The 20758-nt window shown below is 52.2% G+C and overlaps 8 protein-coding genes; 2 read left to right on the forward strand and 6 right to left on the reverse strand.

Annotated features, from left to right (window-relative positions):
- Positions 1–75: 75 nt before the first annotated feature.
- RCC_07243 (related to Histone acetyltransferase type B subunit 2) lies at positions 76–1450 on the forward strand (the record flags this gene model as incomplete). XM_023772501.1 has 2 exons in its annotated part: positions 76–85; positions 174–1450. The coding sequence occupies 2 exons, from the start codon at positions 76–78 to the stop codon at positions 1448–1450; spliced, it is 1287 nt and encodes a 428-aa protein (XP_023628269.1).
- A 1958-nt stretch (positions 1451–3408) lies between these two features.
- On the reverse strand, positions 3409–4665 carry RCC_07244 (uncharacterized protein; the record flags this gene model as incomplete). XM_023772502.1 has 2 exons in its annotated part: positions 3409–4557; positions 4609–4665. 2 exons carry the CDS (start codon positions 4663–4665, stop codon positions 3409–3411), a joined length of 1206 nt encoding a protein of 401 aa, XP_023628270.1.
- A 2229-nt stretch (positions 4666–6894) lies between these two features.
- RCC_07245 (related to cellobiose dehydrogenase) lies at positions 6895–9469 on the reverse strand (the record flags this gene model as incomplete). XM_023772503.1 has 2 exons in its annotated part: positions 6895–8962; positions 9021–9469. 2 exons carry the CDS (start codon positions 9467–9469, stop codon positions 6895–6897), a joined length of 2517 nt encoding a protein of 838 aa, XP_023628271.1.
- Positions 9470–10482: 1013 nt separating this feature from the next.
- On the reverse strand, positions 10483–11436 carry RCC_07246 (related to Glc8 protein; the record flags this gene model as incomplete). XM_023772504.1 has 3 exons in its annotated part: positions 10483–10525; positions 10578–11328; positions 11379–11436. The coding sequence occupies 3 exons, from the start codon at positions 11434–11436 to the stop codon at positions 10483–10485; spliced, it is 852 nt and encodes a 283-aa protein (XP_023628272.1).
- Positions 11437–13918: 2482 nt separating this feature from the next.
- Positions 13919–14752, forward strand: RCC_07247 (uncharacterized protein; the record flags this gene model as incomplete). XM_023772505.1 has 2 exons in its annotated part: positions 13919–14060; positions 14124–14752. 2 exons carry the CDS (start codon positions 13919–13921, stop codon positions 14750–14752), a joined length of 771 nt encoding a protein of 256 aa, XP_023628273.1.
- A 295-nt stretch (positions 14753–15047) lies between these two features.
- Positions 15048–16399, reverse strand: RCC_07248 (related to laminaripentaose-producing beta-1,3-guluase (LPHase); the record flags this gene model as incomplete). XM_023772506.1 has 2 exons in its annotated part: positions 15048–16126; positions 16192–16399. The coding sequence occupies 2 exons, from the start codon at positions 16397–16399 to the stop codon at positions 15048–15050; spliced, it is 1287 nt and encodes a 428-aa protein (XP_023628274.1).
- A 499-nt stretch (positions 16400–16898) lies between these two features.
- On the reverse strand, positions 16899–19048 carry RCC_07249 (probable siderochrome-iron transporter; the record flags this gene model as incomplete). XM_023772507.1 has 5 exons in its annotated part: positions 16899–17474; positions 17594–17952; positions 18004–18610; positions 18724–18824; positions 18874–19048. The coding sequence occupies 5 exons, from the start codon at positions 19046–19048 to the stop codon at positions 16899–16901; spliced, it is 1818 nt and encodes a 605-aa protein (XP_023628275.1).
- Positions 19049–20514: 1466 nt separating this feature from the next.
- RCC_07250 (uncharacterized protein) overlaps positions 20515–20758 on the reverse strand; it is a gene marked incomplete at both ends in the record, with an annotated part of 1254 nt that continues 1010 nt past the window's right edge. Inside the window, one exon of the mRNA XM_023772508.1 lies at positions 20515–20733. Within this exon, the coding sequence (XP_023628276.1) occupies positions 20515–20733 (219 nt within the window).

Genomic DNA, 20758 nt, shown 5'->3' on the forward strand with positions numbered 1-20758 from the left:
AATTGTTCGCGAACGCGCTTCCTCCACATCACATCACGACCTCACTTGAAGTCACGCTCAGCAACCACCGCAAATATGGCGGACGGTGAGTATCTTCCGTTAGCACTCAGTGGCCTCTTGCCGCTTGAAAGCCCGTTTGCAGTTCGAGAACTGTTCTGACCTTTGATGAGCAGAAATGACCAACGACACGGCGGAGGAAGTACAGAACAAACTGATCAACGAGGAGTACAAGATCTGGAAGAAGAATTGCGTGTTTCTGTACGACATCATGTACAGCAGGGCTCTTGACTGGCCCACCCTCACCACACAATGGCTGCCCGACGTGAAGGAGGTTCCTGGAAAGTCTAGCCGTTCGCATCGTCTCATAATCGGCACCCACACCTCCCAGCAGCAAGCCGAATACCTGCAAATCGCCCACATCAACCTTCCGAATCCCCCGCCGATGACCGTAGCAGAATACAACGCTCCGACGACTGATTTGGGAGGACATGGTGCAGCGAAGGAACCCATCACCTTCTCAATCGTGCAGAAGATCACTCACCCTGGTGAAGTCAACAAAGCCCGATACCAACCACAGAACCCAAATTTGATCGCGACGTGGGCGCCAGATCACAAGGTCTACCTGTGGGATCGCACCAAGCACCCGTCTATTCCGGTTGGTGGGGTCAAGCCGCAAGCAACGTTAGAGGGTCACACAAAAGAAGGATTCGCATTGGAATGGAATCCCTTCGTCGAAGGCCAGCTGCTATCTGGTGGAGAAGATACGACCGTCTGTCTGTGGGAGCTGTCGCGCGACTTCAAAATTGAGAATCCCACAATCTCACCCGCACGAAGGTTCACACACCATTCGGCATGCGTGAACGATGTGCAGTACCACCCAATGCACGGCGCCAACCYTTTCGGCACCGTTTCTGATGASCTCAACATATGCATCATGGACATCCGCAGACCATCCGAGAGCAAACCAGCTATCGTATTCGAGAAGGCACACTCAGACGCCATCAATTCGCTTTCCTTCCACCCGAAGCACGACAAGCTATTCGCTACGGGGTCTGCGGATAAGACGGTTGGTATTTTCGACCTGCGCTTTGCAGACAAAGGCAAGATCCACAACCTGGAAGGCCACAAGGACGTGATCAACAAGGTGGACTGGCACCCTCATGACTCGGGCATCATTGCCTCATCGTCCAACGACCGCCGTATCATCTTCTGGGACCTGTCTCGCGCTGGTGCAGAGCAGACCCCTGAAGACGCCGAGGATGGCCCTCCGGAGATGCTCTTCATGCACGGCGGTCACATCAACCACATCAGCGACTTCTCATGGAACAAGAACGACCCGTGGGTCATGTGCTCGACCGGCGAGGACAATCTCATCCAGTGCTGGCGCGCGAGTAGGCATCTCGTAGAGGTAATGCCTCCAGGTGTGAAGCGGAAGGAGGTGGATGCGTAAGCAGAAATCAAAAAGGAGTTGATGATTGATTGAAACAGCAAGGCGTTCGGAGCCGGTTACGCATAACGAGGTTATAGAAAGGCCGGGCGCTCCTCGCCACACACGGTACTTAGTTTCAATGGAAGGGCTGTTTTCGGTATGAGATGTATCTGTGCCAAGGAGAGCGTTGCTTGCGATGTCCGGTTGCTTTCCACTTCTGCGGTTCCGCCTCGTACCGATGCGCACCACCTCCTCGACACCATCTAAATCGGATGTCCCCCGCGAAATCCCTTCAGACCATTTCAAACTTGTCAACATTTTCATACAGAAGTATCACCTCCAACTCCTGGCCTTGAAAATTACTTTGCAACTGAGTATGGCTTCACCGGAAGCTGCGCGTCGAGTGCATACATTCCGCCGTCGCAACGCAAGCGTAAATACGATGAGATGGTAGATGAATCGGCATTACAGGAGTAAGTGGCATTCGGAGTTCCAACGGACTCCCGGGATGATTTTCAGCGCTCGAAGCATCGCTGGTCTTCTGATGCCTACAGATATACCGGCCGGTAGGGTCGCTCATGAGGTTGCAGGGAGCATCGGCCAGCAGATCGTACTGACATTTCTTAGTTTCTTACACGACGGGCTGGTTCAAATTAATCTCGAAGGGGAGAAGAAGCCCTTCTTAGTCTCGAAAGCCCTTTTGTGCCGGACCTTATCGTCGTACTTCATGAAAGCATTGGAGGGCGGCTCTATGGAGGCAAGAAACGACGTCTGTACCTCCCGGGCTGTGATGTAGAGACTTTCAGACTCTTCATGCACTATGCCACCGAAGAAACAATTCCCGAACTCATTATGACCATTCATGACGACCGCTCGACAGCCGCTGTGAGTCGGGGGCTGATATCCCAAAGACGAATTCGGTTGATCAAGTTATGGGAATTCGCGGGCTGCCTACCTAGTAGGTAAGGCCAAGCACGGGTCACGCTTCTCCTGGGAATCATCGACTCTCACATGCATTATACGCATATAGGAGACGATGTGATTTTCGAGAACGACGTCTAAGAGACTCGTTGACTTCATCAGGTATCCCGAACCTCCGGAATTTGGCAATGAGACGCTCGATCACTTCCTTGGTCTCGCAGCGTATGGGCTCCTGGGAGATCGCAATAGCATACGAGTATGCTCCACCAGACTCTGTCTTACTGAAGGTCTTTGTGGACAGTATCTGTAGGGATACCCTCTGCAACCTGGATAGGAATGAGAGAAGAATGGAATCCTCGAGATGCTCTATAGCAATCTCGCTACCATCGAGGGCTTCTTCTTCGACTTCCACTTGAAGATAAAAGCATGTCATACTAGCCACGGTAATCAACATGGCCTCGATTGCTTTCCGACAGCGTCCGACGATAGCGTACGGGCGTATATGGTGACGGAGACGCTTCCCACACACAAGAAGGCCAAGCATTGTATCTGTCAGGCAGCGCATGATTGTTCATGCTAGAACGCTTCCGCAGGCTCCAAATACAGCGGCTTCGTTCACAACCAATCCTCTGTATGCCACTAAGGTAGCTCCAAACACGGAAAACGCATACAGTGGGCGTCTGGCCTGCGGGTCGCCTCCAGTGCTCTCGCGGATCCCTCTGCGCTCGCACGTCGGCTTCTTGCTTTTTAAAATGGAAGCGTCGGCCTTGGGAACTCGTTTGGCATCTGCTAGGGACTGCTCGGCGTATTTAGGGAACGGGGCAGTGACTGGGCGGCCCCACGGATGCGGAGCGCTAAGTTCGACTGCAATGGGCACGGCGGCGATATCAACATTTTCCGACCTTTGATACCTTCCACATGATTTTCCCAGCCAGTTTGACTGTCTTTGAGGATATGTGGCCCTCTGGACCTCTCATCCCACACTGACGCAATGAGATACCGAACAAAGCGTTGTCATGAACATCGTAATTTTGGTACAACTACTACAGGAAGTTTCTTCATTCACATCCATGCATCTGCGCGCCTTCCAACGCCTCGAGAACCTCATCCAACTCATCTTCATATACAATGACATGTCCAGCCTTGGAAGTGCTCAAATATGACATATTAAACATGTCCTCTCCAATGCGCCCTCTCATCCCATCAGTCAAGCGGCTAGAGACACCGCATACTATTCCCGTGCTCTCAAGCGGCAAGTCCTTCAGGTCCAAGGTTATGGGCACTTGTCCTGGACTCTCTGCACCAAGTAGAAGATCTTCGCCTCCATCCGGGAAGTAGTCCAGTAGTCGCCTCTCCATGGTGAATGATGCAGACTCGGTGTCGGTCAATGTCACTGAGAAGAACCTTGGAGCCGGCACGCTGGTCAGCAACCTTGTCATGCCGAGTTGGAGTTTTCCCTCAATGAAGTGGATTTCGGCTGAGCAGGGTGTGGTATCCTTTATCCCTGCACAAGTCACCAGCTCGATGGATCGATCGACATGCGGCACAATATTATTGCGGGAAAGTAGCTTGAACGTCTTGGTTTGTAGTTCAGATACACTGGTTGGAGGCGGAGTTCCAGGTTTGACGTGAAAGTCGAATGATGATGCGGATCCAGGACGTTGATGGCTGGGATTTATGAATGGAGACGCCGGATTCCACATCTGGCCTGCCTCCCCATCATCGTCCAATGCTTCGAAAACAAAGCCTCGTTCTTCCAAGGCTTTTATCACTCTCGGTCTTGCACTCAAAGGGACTAGTATGAAGTCTGAAAAGTAGCTTGTGATGAAGAAGATCGGAATACCAGCTAGTGCAAGAGGGCTGGTCAGGTCTAGAACTCGTTGTCCAGCTTCCAGGCCCTCGCCAGCGAYATTGATAGATATAAAGTCTTCCTCGCTAATGGAGACTGACTGTTGAAGTTGCACACTGAGTCCGCGTATCAAAGGAGCAAAGAGAGCATCGGCATCCTTTCGTGGGCAGACAATCGAGCACTCGTTTGGTGTGATTGATACGTTAACGAATGGAGACCAGTGGTTCCAGTATTTGTTAGGCTGAATGACTTGGCCATCTTCGTCTCGTTGATTGTTGTGTAGTAGTAGTGTCAGAATTGGCTGTAGGAATAGGGGGAATGCAGAAGGCGGGATGTGAATCAAGGCAAGGTGTGTCCTCTACTTCATTATTAGTATCTACCTACAGTACATCGTCGCGTTGTGACATACCAAGAAACCAATTTGCGCGTTCAGGAGTGTACTAGACTCAAGAACTGGTTGGCCCATATTGGGTCGACAGGAACATGTGCCAGATTATGTCTGCCCCGGGAAGGTTTTCGCGCTTGGCTTCGGTGATATTAAGTCTCCAAATCAAGGTCTGCCGCGGTGGTGGTAGGTAGGACGAGTTGCTGCGAGCAAGGTTGAGATACAGCTGATGACGGCCGAGGTGGAAATCGTGTGCTCTTGGACCTTAGCTCGGTGTAAGTTTACGTAGGTTGCCAGCACACTAGACGAACGTCGTTGATGCAGCAGTGTAGAGTTCCACAACGCCGAAGTTGTTGCAGACCTATCAGGTGTTGGTTGATCAGATGTGGGTTGACAATGACGATTGAGTCAATGTAGTAGCAGGCGAATGAGGTATGGCCTGGGTCCAAGTAGGATACGGCGGTTGGACGTGACGCCGACGAAACTCTAGATTGTCGGACGTGGTTGTTTTTGATGTCGTTCTGCCAACTCAAAGAACGTAGAACCCAATTGGAAGCAGTAAATTCGGGGACTTGATCCAAGCAGCTGCACAGCCTGCAGGTATATGCAACCAGCGTGGGATATTGTCTTGAATCGACCAGTTAGCAGCAGGCTTCCCCTCACCTGGAAGACCTTTTGGGAGCGGCTAGAGCGTGGTTGCTTGCCGTGCGTGGGATAAATACGCAGGTGTATGTGGCTTGCGCCGGGCCGTAGCGATTCTGTTGTATTATAGTAGGTACTTATCCAGTTGGATACTGCCGATTTCGAGGTCTGATCCACAATGCCTAGGAACTGGTAGTCCAGGCTAAGCATTCAACCTACTTGCAATCGCGACGATAGCTCTCTGCAATCACATCCAGGTCATTCCGAGAACCGCCGGAGGAGCCTACTCTACCATGAAAGTTACTCGGGTCCATGCAGTCGGGAGCACTCCAGTCGCGTAAGCCGACAATCGACATGGCGCACGCCTGACATGTGACACAATGTCACTATCGCGGATTCTGCTGTGCTGGATAGGGTTGTCAGAGGAATGGGATGTGGTTGAGGGGTCGTGGTCCCGCCTTCGAATGTTAGCTTAAACTTAGACTCGGCGAATCGGGGCTGGCCGGGCGCACTGATCATCAGTGTGTTTGCTCCAGCGCAGCACGATGGCCGACGTTGAACCGATGTGACTCTGTTGATGTGGCAGGTCTTGTATGTATCGAGATTGCACAGCAGATGACGCTTGCGTACCTCTTGCACTCGGCATCGTCACGATCTCGTTCTCCACTTCTTCCGGCGCGGCGCAGTGCATTTAACGAGCACCTACGGCAGGAACAGCCAAAGTATCGCCTCCTCTGCGATACCGAACCATTTACAGCCGCGCGCGTCCGGCGGTAGACGTTCCAACTGCCAAGACAGCCCCCATAGGATTGTCATTCTGCGAGGACACGGGTCACCGTGCGCTGCAAGGGTGTGGGTGGGCTCGGCTGAGTGCATGACATCTGGGATTAAACATGGCACCTGCAAGCGACGCGACCGACCAGACGAACAAGTATGAGAACCTGTCCGTTCGAAAATTGTCAAGCCGAAAGAAACGACGCTCATCAGGAATGCCTTTGCGATGCTAAGGTGTGCTGCCATTCAATTGCTTCCTTGAGAATCATATACTCAACAGTAACGCTAAGGTAACAAGGGCGGCGATCGAGATCTAGGCCATTTGATAGTGACATCCTGGACTAAGCCGAGACATGTGTTCGCAAAGCAGCATGTGGTCCACCCTCCAACGCACGAGGTGGTTGGAATGCGGAACAATAACCTTCCGCATGCATGTTATCTGCGAGGAGGGTTCACTTGCCCCACAATGTATGCACCCTGAAGGCTGACACCCATGTCTCGCAAGGATGAAACATGAGCTCGTCTAGGCACATCTCTTCACGCTATTTTGCGGCACATCGAAGCGGCTCCAGATGCTAGCTATCAATGGGAACCTTGGATGTAATTCCCCGTCCCTTCAGAGGCGCGAAGCGAACGAGTTACAAGAGTACATTTCAGCTTGCGTGTGCAGCTCCCACGCATTCCACTGCGGTGCCGCGAGCATCGTCTGATGGCTCGAACCGATCACTTCTATGCCATGAGGAAGCGGACGTGACAGGGACGAGCTTTCTGCCATGTAAGATACACATATCGCTAATTCATATTCAATGTAATGCTGTCCGCTAAAAGTGGTATCAATGTTGAACTCTTCCTTCATAAAATGCCTCCAGACAATCATACAGAGCGCCAGGCCCTTTACTTCTTTCTAGCTCCTTCAAACCTCTTAGCAGTCAATCTGATGGTCCGCTCCGCACCGACACTGGTATCTAATGCCACAATCTTTTCGGAAGCATTCTCAGCACCGGCACTGGCATCTAATGCCATAATCTTCTCCGAAGCATGCTCAGCAACACTGACGATCAACGCACTGGGGTTCGTGGTCACCATGCCAGGGAAAACAGCAGCATCAACAACGAACAGGTTATCAGTGCCGTAAACTTTGGTATTGGTATCCACCACGGCAGTACCGTTATCGAGACCAGAATCAAGGCCCATTTTGCAAGTCCCAATCCAGTGGTTTGCACTTCGAGCGCCTGGTGTCAGCGGGTAGTCCGCCAGGAACTTTTCCGTTGTCTGATTGGCAGGCGGATGTACGATTTGAATCGACGGATCTGTTGCGAGAGCTTGCCTCAGGGATTCGATTCCTGCAGCGACAGCCGCAACATCGTTTTCGTCTTTGAGATAAGGAACTTCAGAGATAACCATGTTCAATGCTGGCGTGATGGTGGTTCGCCCACGTCCGATCGCTCCACGGCCAAGGTATTGGGAGATGGTCATGGCTTTTTCATCGACTATGCCATGGCTACCTTCTCCGCGGGCTGTCCATTGGAGTTGGCGTGTAATGCCGTCGGCTCCGGTAATCTCTTGCCAGAAAACGGTTGCTAGGTTCGGTGCTGACTGGGTAAGCATACCAGTTCGGTTGGCGAGGAAGCGGTCCACATCGCTCACGATCGGTTTTTCGTATGCTCCATAAAAGTCGTAGCTGGTAACGTTGGGGTGAGTTATGACAATGTCCGTGTTGGCATGATCATCCAAGTTGCGGCCGACCGGAAGATCGATCCATTGACTGCTAGTGACCATAGCGTCACCCTCCGCCTTGGAGACGATGTCGAGCTGGTCCTTTGGGCCAATTCCGGAACGGAAGAGGATCTTTGGGGTACCAAAGGCTCCAGCGCTGAGGATAACCTTGCCAGTTCCGGGAGTGACGTTGATTGTACCGCATTGACCGCCGTCAAGAGTAGCACCGGTTTCTACGCCAGTGATACGTGCGCCGTCTCGAAGTACTCTGTGGACTGTGGTGTTGACCATGAGTTGGAAGTTCTCCCGTTCATTGGCAGTGACCAGGTATGTTGCCAATGGACCTCCCCGCTCTCCGTTACTGTACATGTGATTCGGACGAGAGAATGTATGATTCTTCTCAGCAGGCTCATCGCCCGCTGTGACATTCTTCCAACCAGATGCAGCGAGAGCTCCACCAATAATGTCGTACCCCTGACCTTGGTAGATCCGTCCGTCCATGGAGGGCGTTTGAGTGAATGGGATTCTGGAGAACGTACGGTCGATGGCACCCTCCATATCAGCAGCTTTCCAGCCCTCTGGGAAGTTGTAGTCGAAGTCCTCGGGGTTTGGCTTCCACCAGAGGCCAGCATTCACCGCGGTACCGCCGCCGAGCACACAGCCCGCCATAGTTGCAACATCTGAACATGCTATACCCTCGGAGTCTCGCCACACCTCATTGTTCAAGGCGTTGATGTCAAAACGAGTGAGATTGGTGCCCACGAGCCACTCTGGTTTCATGGTACCTCCCCAGCGTCCCGAAGATGGTGGACCCTTTTCGATCAACAAGACACTGGCTCCACTTTCAGACAGCTTATCGGCTAGAGGAATACCGCCAGCGCCAGCGCCGACGACAATGTAGTCGAATGTCGTGTTGGAAATGACTCTATTCTCTGCGCAAGCAGCGGAGGTCACAGTGGAGTTGGTTGGTGAAGTAGGAGTTGTCACATTTCCGGTTGGACTGGCATCCACACCAGTCGCAGTAGCTGTGGCTGATGCTGAGGCCAGGGAGGTCCAGTCTGTATATGCTGTGTTCCTCGCAGATTCGACGGTCACAGCAAATGCGCCAACTGCGGCGTGCTGGCGGATTCCAGAATCCTTCTCATTGGGGTTCGTCGGAGCGTCGGTGGCTTGTGCCCATCCCATGATTTGAGCAGCTTTGGTGGTAGTCTTTGGTAGCTGTGATCCCGGGACAGAATCGTGATCCCTGTGAGGATAAGTTGTCAGCGGGAGGCTCGTCGATGAATTGGGTTCAGAACACATACCAAGCCCAACAATCCTGACATCTGTAAGTAAGCTCGTAATGCGTGTCATTCACGCTCGATGAGATGACACCCAAGGTTGCATTTCCGTCGTAGATTGCTGGCTCCGTGTAACCACTTGCGTAGCGGAAGGATGTCATCACACTGTTGTCATCTTCATTGACCCAGCTGAGCAATAGCAAATTGCCAGTCATGCCAGAGTTGTGACCGATTCCCAACCATGTTCCGCTCTCAGGGCGAGAAACAACGAGTCTGCCGATGTATTCGTTGATAAGGGTGTCTTGTGAAGCATCAGGCAATGCCATGCCCAGTTGTGAATCTCCATCGCCGACGCCCGTTGACCAAGTCCCTTGCCAGAAGGTAATACCGTTGTCGTCAGTGAACTTTTCAAAGGTCTGTGCTAGTGACGAAGAAGTAAAAATAAGAAGCGAAGAGAAGTTGATGAGCTTCATCTTGTCAAAGTTGCAGTAGGAGCCAAATGAGCGTAAGTAGTTGGTCGCTCTGCTCTGTAAAAATGCGAGTGAGTAAAGAGGAAATTCCGCTTACCTTAGATTCCGTATATAACATGTCGTCGCCCTAGTGGCTGGTTTTGTGTTGAGCGCTATAAGGCTGGCCGAATGGAGATGGAAAATGCTTCGCCGTTGCGAGTTTCAGCCTTCAGGTCAAACGCTTGGTGGTGTGCAAAACGTCCACATCTGATGATCGACGCCTCGTGGGTAGCGCCCCAGATTAATTTCCATCGCTAGGAGATGACTTTAGTCTCATGTTGACAATGTAGTGTCGTTTGATCGCCAACTCGTGTGCAATGAGTGTCGTATAAATTGACCAAGACATTTCGATCTTTGTCAAATGTCAATGCAGGTCGTCCCGACCTGAGGACTCCTGATAAAGTCTTGAACGCCTATGAACCAGCCAAAGGCTTGATCACAAAGGATGGCATTCACCAGCAAAAGACTAGCCTCGTCGCCCTGTGAGTAGTGGTCAAGAAAGTAGTAGCGAATATCCGACGGGCTGGCTTGGGGAAAACGGCTGTACCGCCAGCCATCCTAAGCCGAGACGTTGTCAATATCAGATACATTGTCTGCCGGACTTACTGTGATAGCTCGCAGCCCTCTTGACACAACGGAGTTGGAGGTTTAGACGTCGCATTCCGCGCCGATGCATCGAAAAGTCGCACGACATGGAAGATATGTACGATGCTGCATTGATCAATGTCATTTTTGAGATGCCAGAATTTGCGTACTGTTTCAAAAGCGATTGTCTGCCGCAATATCAATCCGCCACCTTTGCCTCTCGACTCAGGTAGAGTATCCGGAAATTCATGATGCTCTTCGTCCATTCCTTTCAAATGCCTGGCCATGTTCAATTTCGCATTGCCCCAACCTCAAAGACGCCGTGCTGTGCCAGTACGCTTCAACGCTGAATGATCGACTATCGGACACTGCTCAATAAGTTTGTCGCTACACTAGTCTTCGTCCTCCTCCATTGCATCGAGCTCCTCAGGATGGCTGTAGAAATGTCAGTGATGCGCATGCAAATTGGGAACGAAGCAGAACATACCCGAGAAGAGACTTTATGTTCTTCATCTCGTAGTGCTTCTTGCGCATGTCTTCGAACTTCTTGTGCTTCTCCTGCTCTTCCTGACTCATGCCCGATGTGTCATCCTCGCCATGATGGCTGCCGTTCTCACGTGGATCCTCGCTCGCGACCTGGACTTTACGCTCGCTGTCGCTATCTGCCCGCGAGAGAGGCTCCAGCTCGGGCTGGCCAATGTCAATGTCCGGGATTTCGTTGTCTTTGGCACGCGATCCGGAATTCTTGCGAACTCCCGAACCCATCCTGTTCATCTCAAGCTCGTCGACTGCCAGCTCTTGGGCATTGATGGTGGAGATCTCGTCTTCGTCCTCAGTGGGGTCGTAGTTTTTGGCGTATGGCGTCTTCGGTTCGTCAATCTTCATGCGGCCACCCATTTGGCCCTCGTTCAGGTAGAGATTGGCCTCGTCCCATTTCAAACGCATACCATCCGACTCGCCCTCGCCTGACTCGCCTGTTCCGCTCTGGGCTGACTGACGTCGGCTGATGCTACTGCGAGGATTGCTGCTTGTGCGACGATGGCTGTTGCCGGCGTTTCGCTCCGTGTTCATGAGTGTGATTTCCTTCTCGGACAGCTCGCGTGGCGGCATGCCGGGCCTGTCAACAACAGATTCAGACTTGCTGGYAGCATCGTCTGTCGGAGCAGATTTCTCTGGCGTAGGACTTGTAGCGGTCTCGGGCGATGCCTGCCGAAACGAGGAGGAGTTCTTGAGGATACCTAAAAGATGGTGAGCTTGGGACAAACCAGGAAGTTGTTCTTTGGCTGACCTCTTGGCCGCTTAGGCACAGAGGCCGGAGACATCTGGGCGGATGCAGTCTGAGCCATGTTGGCGCGGGATGTGGTTGTCGTTGCGAGGACGCTGGTCGTGTGGGTGGGGTTGAATTGAAGTGGATGCTGTAGCTCTACGACAGGAGCCAGCAAGCGGGAATATATGGAGCTGGCCTGCGTGTGGTGGATGCTGCACGTGCAAGTCGCGTAGGTCTTGCTTCCAAGGGATGCAGGTACAGCTGACAGTGCGCCACGTCCGAATTCGATGCGCCGCAGCTAGCTTGGCTTGATCGTGTGTCGTGGTGGTGGGGGTCGGCGGAGTGGGCGGTGAGGTTCGTTGCTGCCGGTGGGAATGGCAGTGTTTGGTGAACAAGGAGCTCTACGCGGGCAGGTCAGAATGTGCGKGTAGCTCGAGCTGAAACAGTGGAGTGTTGTGCATGGATGGATGTGAGGGAGATGTCAAGCTTGGAGTTGCTGTCTCTGCCGCCCCTCGTCATGTCCGTGCGGGTTTGTCTTCTGATTGCTCCACCATTCGCTCCCTCCCCACGTCACACAACATCACCTGTGCACCGCACGCCCGGTTCCGACGCGTCCTAGGCTCTACAGTACCTATCCTCGCCATCAAGCGAAACTGGCACTGTCCTTCGCTTCGCGCATACCTCGACTTCCAACTGCGTGGAGTTGTTCCAGCCAATCGAGGCATCGAACGAGTCGACCGGCATTGTGATCCAATCGGGCATTTGTGCTGCAGGTGCTGTAAAGTCTCGTACAGGTGCATTGAGCACCCACACACGTGGAATAGCCCTACTCGTCGTCTAACGAGCATGCGGCTGTGATCGGCTGCATATGCAAGGTGGATCATCTCCCTGGACGGCATTTATCAGCCAAGAGCCCGTAACGGAGCCGAGCCTGTACAGCGATGGTGAACCGYTCCAAACACTACGCAAGCATAGGTACCTGGGCATTACAGCCAGGGCGTGATGTACTGCAGATGCTCGAACGAGCCCCTGCAACCATGGCATCCCGTTTAGCGAGCCGAAGGAGGTTGCTGCCTTCAGTCCGACGATACAATGGCCGCTCACCGCCGTTGTGATCCCACGAAGCACATTCTCCAGAACTTCACTGGCTGATAAGTCCGGTGAGCAGTCGGTTCATGATACTCAAGCGACATGCGCAAGCCTTCCTGCTTGCTGTACCAGGCATACACCTCTTGCTGCAATGGTGAATGGGTTATGGTCACAATGCTTCCCACACTCCATGGCAGCAAAGGAAGCACAATTCGGAACACGGCCCAAATACGCTGGTACTGGTGGGTTATTCAGACATCCGCCCCTGAACGTGGTGTTGTATCCAGTCTGCTACGCCAGGATGCTTTCATCGCCAGGGCACTTCGTGGCACGAGTAATCAGCGCTTGTCACTGATGCGCTGTTACCTCACGGCAAAACCAACCGATGCTACTGGTCCTTTGCCCTGACGTGTGCTCAGGGTTGAGTTTGTCACGGCCGGTCCAACGGCGATGAAGAAAAGGAGCGTCTCTGTCTTCAATGTCAACGCAGTCAGACAGAGTCTTGGCAGCAGCATTGTCGCCACACTTGAGATGATGAGCATTWTCTGGACGTTAATAAAGTGAGCGTCTGGGCATGAATCGGTTGGCACAGGGATGTGACAACGCTCAAGAGCTTGCGAGGTCTCTGAGTCTGGTAACACAAAGTCTCTCCAGGAACAATGGCCCTTGGCGGATCGAACATATGACGTTGTGCAGTAATCCTACACATTGCTTCCTGACATGAACGATGCCTCATTCGGCAGTCATGCAAGCAACTCTTCCTATTCCATCAAGGCGAAGGAAGCGAGGCTTGGCCGACTTGCTTGGCAATAAGTCGAAGGAAGTGTTGTGTCTGAATGCAACTAAAAAGTGCAACCGAATCCTACAGTATCGGAATGATCAGCATGAGTATCCCAAGACCAGCTGCGGGTAAGATGGTAAGTCATTGCTGGGTACCATTCGTGCCTTTATAAGACCTGCTAGAACTAGAGCAGCCGAGTCGGGAAGGTCTTGATCCCCCTGCGACCATCTTGACTGTTGAGCCTCGAGACGACGCTTCGCTTTGTACGAGCTCTGACAGACTTCCTAGCCCCAGATTATTCCTGCAGTCTAGCTTAACAGCTCCTACTGACGATCGTATCCTAAACAGCCATGAGTCAAGCACAATTAAGCTTCGCCCATCCTTCCCCGAAGGATCGCTGTACAGCTGTGTCTCTCCGCATCTGTTGTGTAGTCTCATGATGACATCTCTGGTCAACATGCAATACTGAAGGATGTAACTGAGAACGCGAAGGATGGGTCGACGCCACTCCAGTGCTACTCAGTCAAAGGGCTACGGCGTCGAACGACCATATATATCGCGGCGATGCCGTCAACTCCGTCGACCTGACCATAAGATTTTGCACCGCCTCACGCCGCAGATCATCTAATCTTTCTCTATAAGTACTCACCAAGACCTACCAACAATGATCAAACCACTAGCAATTTTGATCATGGGTTGCCAAATGCTCACAACTTGGCCAAAATTGTGCCGTGGCGAGCCTCTCTTGGACCGCGAGTTCATGTTCAGCCACGAGCCTGAAGTTGGTCAGATGTGGCACGGTGGGAACAGAGTCATGTCGCCGGATACGCCTTGTACGTAGCCAACAGACAAGAACACATGGAAGACATCGCTGACCATCTATTCCTTACTCCCAGACGCAGCAGCGTGCGCTCAGAACGCAATCTACTTTATCGATCAGAGATACGATGTCGAGAGTGCTCTCCACATCAAGGAACAACTGGAGAACCTGATCGCGGACAAGAATGGACATTGGTTTATCGATGAAATCGACGCCACTGCCGAAAGGAGAGACGCTGATGGCAAAACCATCTTCAAGTTCAACCCTGCCTATGCTAGAGTCTTCTTTGCGGAATCGATGAACAGCAGGAACCCCAGTCTTAACTTGCCTGTCCATGAGCCTGCGGGTGACTGGATGGTGGTATACGACACGAAGAATGCTCAAGTTGGAGGCAAGGCGAAGCGTATCGGTACAGGAATCAACCCTCGAGAGAACGCCACAGTCACTCTTGACGACTTTCTTCAGAAGAGAGACGACTGTGAGGACCTTGGGTGTAACTCTAATGAAGAGTGTCATAACAAGGACCGCAAGTGCGACTCTTGCGATATGGGACGCCTCGACAATCACTGCAGAGATGGTGGACTTGTTAATGCTGTGGGAATTTGTGTCTCGGAGACTTGCAAGGCTGCAGTGGACACACCTCGATTCGAGGGCGAGTCGGATGCCGACTACTACCAGAGAATGGACAAGCTCCACTGGCATTAAATGGGAGATCATTGGAGGGGGTAGACCAGGGTGTGTTGACTGTCAATTTGGCGGAACTCAATGTCGGCCAGTTTGATTTTGTCCTGGGTGATTGTTCACGAGCAGATATCTCCGGCCTTGGACGAGCATGTACTCTCTGATGCATTGGAAAGGATGACAGGTTCGAGAGAATATTCTGAAGAGACAATGCACTTACGATCTCAATTCATCCGTGAACGTCGAACCTATCAATTCGCGTAACTTCCTATCAAGTCATGCATTGGAAGTACAATCTATGGCCAAGAAAGATCAGGGCTCACTTCATGAGACCCTTCGCATAGCCTCCCAACTTGCCCAGCAGCTTTTGCCTTCCACTCTGTTGCTGAGCTGGTGCAGCCTCTGGAGGAGGAGGAGGCGGTGGTCGATCGTACGACTGGCCTTCATCAGACTGTGGTGGTGCTGGCTTCACATCACCTCCCACTGCGGCGCTCTTGCCTCCAACAGTCACTGTGAAGAGAACGGGATCTCCAGCATTGACCTTCCCACTTTGATCCTCTCCTTCATCAGGCTGGACGTCGTCATATGCGAAGGCGTATCCTTTTCGGTCAACATTGTGTTCGTGAACTAGACGAGCGTAGTGGTTGGTTGGGTCTGTCTGATAAAACGTATCCGGCGTGGATGGATGACTCTCCGTGGTGAGCAAAGCTGATCGAACAAACCCTGCGGCTAGTCGAGGTATAATCGCATTTCGAACCGGTGAAGGCCCAGTGGTAAAGGGCCCGCTGTTACAACCAAGAATGTCTGCAGTCGTGGGCTTGTCGAATTCCTCGTCGCCGATCTTGAGCTTTCCTTTGTGGTTTACATGGCCCTCAATTACGCCCTCTCCAGCTTGAGTGTTGATCTTCATCTTCGTGCCGGACTTGTACTTCTCCCAGACTTGCTCAACCAAAGGTTCAAAGTAGCCGTCAAAATTGGCATCCACTGCACCTCCGTGTGTAGCGTTTAGAATCCGAAGATTCCGACCGTCACGATTCACTACCAGTTTATCCCATGGTTGGCCATCTTGTTGTGCTTGTGTGGCAAGGCTCTCTGCCATTCGATCAAGACCGTCCGGAGCCATGMCTGCAACATGTTGAACTTCTCCAGAGTTTTGTTGGAGAGTGAGAGCGATGGGTATTCTTGGCACCATGTCGACATAGCTAATGTTGGCGTACAGCTGAGCATCGTTGAGTGTGAACTCCGCGAATCCAAAATTGACGCCTGCATTTGGATCACTAGGGTTAAGCACCGAAGGCTCTACCAAAGCTGGACCTCCAGGATTGAGGAGGAAGGTGAGATTTCCTTCCGATATCCAAATTCGACCGCCAGCAATTTGTGGGATGGTGATGTTGACTTCTACGAGGGCAATAGCCTGTCAAAACTGCCCCATTTGACTGTGCCCGATCGAGGGGCTCTCTTACCATTTCCGGGAGCTCCAAGTGGGATTGCGCAGTCTTCAGCAAGCTGAGATCCAATGTCTTTTACTTCCTTGGGAAAGTAGAGATCCTTGCCGTTGGCTTTGAGGAGACATCGTTTGCTGTCATGTTGGATGGCAATGCCGGTGACATAGGCAAAGATGTTATCGAGATCGCTGTCGTTCTTGAGTAAAATGTGCAGTGAGTCGGGCATGATTGTGAAATACGGGTTCCTGTGTTACCATCAGCCCGGAGACAACGCCTTTGATGAGGAGATGGCGTGGTTGGTGTTGGCGCGTGCAATCCTGTTTTCACAGAAACCCGCCAATGACTTCATGCMAAGCGATCGCAAGCCATCCATGTCCAATACATTTGGATCATCAATCTCAAGCACCTTGATGATGATGATGGAAATAGAAGGGTTTTCTGCGGTCGCAAGCTAGAGGTGAAGTTCAAACCATGGGCTTGGCGGAGGCGAGTGAGGTACATAAGGTAACGACCGCAACAGGGCTTCAGCTACAATGAGTGATACCGAGCTCTGAATAGGGGAAGATCAGGTAACTTTACGCAATCACAAAAGTCTGTCGTAGACATTCAAAGACGGAGCATGATGAGGCAGAGTCAAGAAGTGTTTGACCCAGGTATGTCTGACGACGTTGTTCATCAATTGTGGTAATCTCCTCTGCGAGCGACTCCTCGCCCGATGCATATGTCTACAACATGACACCCTTGTTCTGCTTCTTGCCGACATCATAGTTCTTCCATACAACAATGCATGGAATGGCCAAGACTAGAGAGGTGACTGCAGTAATGCACGAGTAGTACTGGTAGCGGCCCCATGCATATTCCACAGCAGTGCGGTAGAGTGTGCCTGGGACGTATAGTTCCTGGACCAGGTATCCGCCATTGAAAAGAGTCTGCACCGCCCCTTGCTCGGATGCAGGGAGAGCATGAGCCAGGGCTTTGGGGAAGACCTCGCCGTAGATGGCCTGAGTGAYTGCTTGTCCGATAGCTCCGCCAAGGCCAGAAGTAATACCAAKGATGGAAAGCATCATTGGAACCCCATCGCGGTCGGCAGACGCCATCACTGCCATGTCCTCACCAATCACCAAAGTTCCACCAGCAATGGCAATGAACAGTTGGCACATGACGAGGTATCCAATGCCGTAGTCGTTGCCGCGGAAGTGAATCATGAGTCCAGAACCTAGGAACATCATTGGCAAACCAAAGAAGAGGCATGCGTACTTAAAGCGCTTGGTGTAGCGAATGTAGACGCCGAAAACAACTCCCTGTCGTTTTCAGAAGAATTAGCGATGTTTGTGACAATTTCTAATGTGGGTAAAGACATGGCGTAGCTCGGAGGAAACCTTCGAACTACCCTGTATATCTTATGCCCTTTGATACATACCCAGAAACAGGATCCTATGTTGTAGATCTGTTGCATGTATCCGGCCAGGCTGACAGGCAATGCGTATACGACCTTGACAAAGTTGTAGTAATAGAGGTCCCACGAGTAGAAGCTGAAGAATAGGACGGCCGACAGAATGCAGGCACCTAGGACTGTCCTTTCTTTCAAAAGTTCCCAGCGGATGAAGTGCTTTTTCGCAAAGAACCTCTCCCATGCATAGAAGACGAAGAACATGAGGAAGCCGATGATCACCATGGCGATGAATGTGGCGCTTSCGTATGTGGCGCGATTATTGGTGACRAGGCTGAACGGCAGCAAGAATAGGATGAATGCAACCATGATCAAGACAGCACCGACGACTATGTTTGAGATCAGCACGAAGTGAATAGAATGAATGTGACTGGACTCACCGTCGAACTCGTGAATGTAATGAACAATGCTCTGCAGTGTAGTACGTCCACTTGGCTCGTGTACGAAGAGACCCAAAGTTGCAGCCTTGCGCTGGTAAAACTTGAATACCACAGCAAGTGGAATCATCGTTATGGGCACAACTATACAGAAGATGCCGGAAGACCATCGCCAGGTTGTCATCGCCAGAATGGAATCGGCTGCAAGGGGACCAGTGAAGGCTGTGCAGATGAATGGTGTAGAGGCGAATGCAAAGACAAATGCACGATTGCGGAGTCCGGATGTATCTGCCATGAAGACATCTAGAATGAGGTAGAGGGAACCATAGCCGACTTGGTAGAGCACATATCCAGCCGCATAGCTGTTGGGGCCATTGCTAGTTGTGATGACAATGAGTCCGATGAGATATATGGCGAGGAACACCAAAAGGCCCTCGGCACGGCCCCAGATGTTGAGCAGTCTCGCAACAGGCAGCTTGATCACGGCGCCGATGATGGAAGCCAGGATGTTGGCTGTGGCGACTTCGGGTGCCGTCCGGAAGTTCGAATACGCTGCCATAGTGCCATAGCTGATGACGCTGGAGGAGAAGGCGAGAATGAAGAAGTTGACCTGAAGATGGAATGGTTAGCATTGCAGGAGACACTTTCGAAGTGGATCAGGGCCTGGCGTAGTCCCGTGTGATTCCGAACTGCCTTGTACGCCTTTTGCCCTTCTATTCTTACCCAGATCCAAGCGTATGTAGCATATAGAGTCGTCTTGGTCCATACAAGGGCCGCAGCCTCAGCCTTCTTCACACCAAGCTGTGCGTCCTGTGTGACCTGGTCTGCAATGTTGATTAGAAGGGTCGAGCCGTCCATCCATGTTTGCCATACCGGGGTGCTGCTCGATTTCCTTCTCGTTCTGCGCCTCCAGACTCAGTGTGCTGGATCCCGAGGATGAAGTACCATCCTGAGAGGCCTTGGGATGCTTCTCGTCTTCGTGAATGTCGTGTCCGTTGGTGGCGACCTGGTGGAGCTTGCGTCCACGGACTTGATCGAGAACACCCATGTTCGGCGACGAAAAGATGTACTGTAGAAACGAGAGACGGGGGATGGTGGGTAATTATCAGATCATCTTTCTTGAGATGCAGCGCTAAGACAATGTGCAGCAAGCATGTTGGGGCGTGTGGACCCGAGAGAAAGACACTGGGGTTCTCGGACCAGCGTGATTCCTTGCCCAATTGGTGAACTTGCGCCGAGCGCAGGCGACCGAGCTCTGGTCAATGACAATAGTGATCCATCAATATGCTCATCCACGGCTCGCGTGGCACATGTTGCGTCGAATCACGACTCTTCTTGCAATGCAAGCATCGTGAGCATGAGCATGAGCACGCCGAGCYCGGCAAGCTTTGGCGAGGACGGTCAAGAGATTTCTCTCGTCTGGGCACGCCTTGACTCTTTTAGTCCGGCTGTGCCGTTCGCGAGACCGGAATGGCGCGATGTCACCCTTGGAGGTTGATTTTGGCTCCACATCGTTGCGACATCAAACTTCCACCAACCTCCCACGGGACCCACAGCTTATCAGATTCTTCACCCCTCGGACCTCCCTCGATGATCCCGGTTGCCGGCCCGAAAGTCCTCGCACGTGGAAGTTGGACCCCGTCAGTCCTCCGAGGGCCGGTGAAATTGACTGGCCGCCCTAGCTGCAGCAGGCAAAAATCCTGAGGTGTGTTCCCTACACCAACGGCAACATGGCAAGACATTCGATCCCCCTATTTGACTCTCCGCAAGGCTGCTGCTTTTTGTGCTTGCAGCTACCTATCCGTAAGCGTTGTTGTCGATACACCACAAGGAGAGGCGGCAATCTTCAACTTCACTGGCCCTCGCACCAATAATCGTTTACACGGCGGTAGAAAGGGTACCTTTTGGAGACACTCAGCCTGTATGCAGTGTTGAGCGACCTTCAACATCAGCTCTTGACTTGCGATGACGAAGCTGTCCTCCGCTGCTAAAGTTGCCCTCAACCTAGGAATACCGCGATATCGGAGGAGGCTTCGATGCGTCTACATTCGGAATCGAAAATTGGTCCAGCAGCCCGGCAGTCAGTCATCATTAACCCATTCGTATGGTCCGATGGAAAGGAAGCGAAGTTTCTGCGATTCTGTGCCCCTGTGCCAGTGGAGCAGCAAAGGTCTGGCTCAAGTAGGCAGCCCACAACTTTCCGCGTCCCGTTCGATCTCGGAGATGATGCTGTATGTTGGAAATATCGCTCTCAATTCAGTGCGAGCGCCGTCTCCGAATACCAAACACCGACAGCCTCTCCATAGCTGCATTGTGTGTGGTAGATTCGCTCCGTGCCAATCGATCTCTCCCAGGACGACTGGATGCCAGGAAATACTGGCAGTGTAACACTTTGTCTTTCGTGCACGTATCTACCGGCCATGGGCACCGATAGCATTTCAACGATCTGAAAATCCTCTTCCCGAACAGCTTCTCGCAAATGGGTATATTAAATCTAGATAATCAGAAAACTTTCTACTGGGCTGTCTGGCTCTTGATCTTAGCATCCTCAGCCGCCTTGTCATCCGCCTCCTTCTTGAGTCCTGCCGCCTTCTGAGCCGCCTGCTGCTTCTCTTCAGCCGCGATCTTGTCCTGTTCAGCTTGGGCGTGCGCCTGGGCAGCAGCCTGGTCATCCTTTGCCTTTGCATCTCCAGCCTGCTTCGACGCGGCCGCGTTCTCCTGGTCATCCTTTGCCTTTGCATCTCCAGCCTGTTTCGAC

The sequence above is a fragment of the Ramularia collo-cygni genome (genome assembly GCF_900074925.1).
Source record: "Ramularia collo-cygni strain URUG2 genome assembly, contig: RCC_scaffold11, whole genome shotgun sequence".
Classification (NCBI taxonomy): Eukaryota; Fungi; Ascomycota; class Dothideomycetes; order Mycosphaerellales; family Mycosphaerellaceae; genus Ramularia; species Ramularia collo-cygni.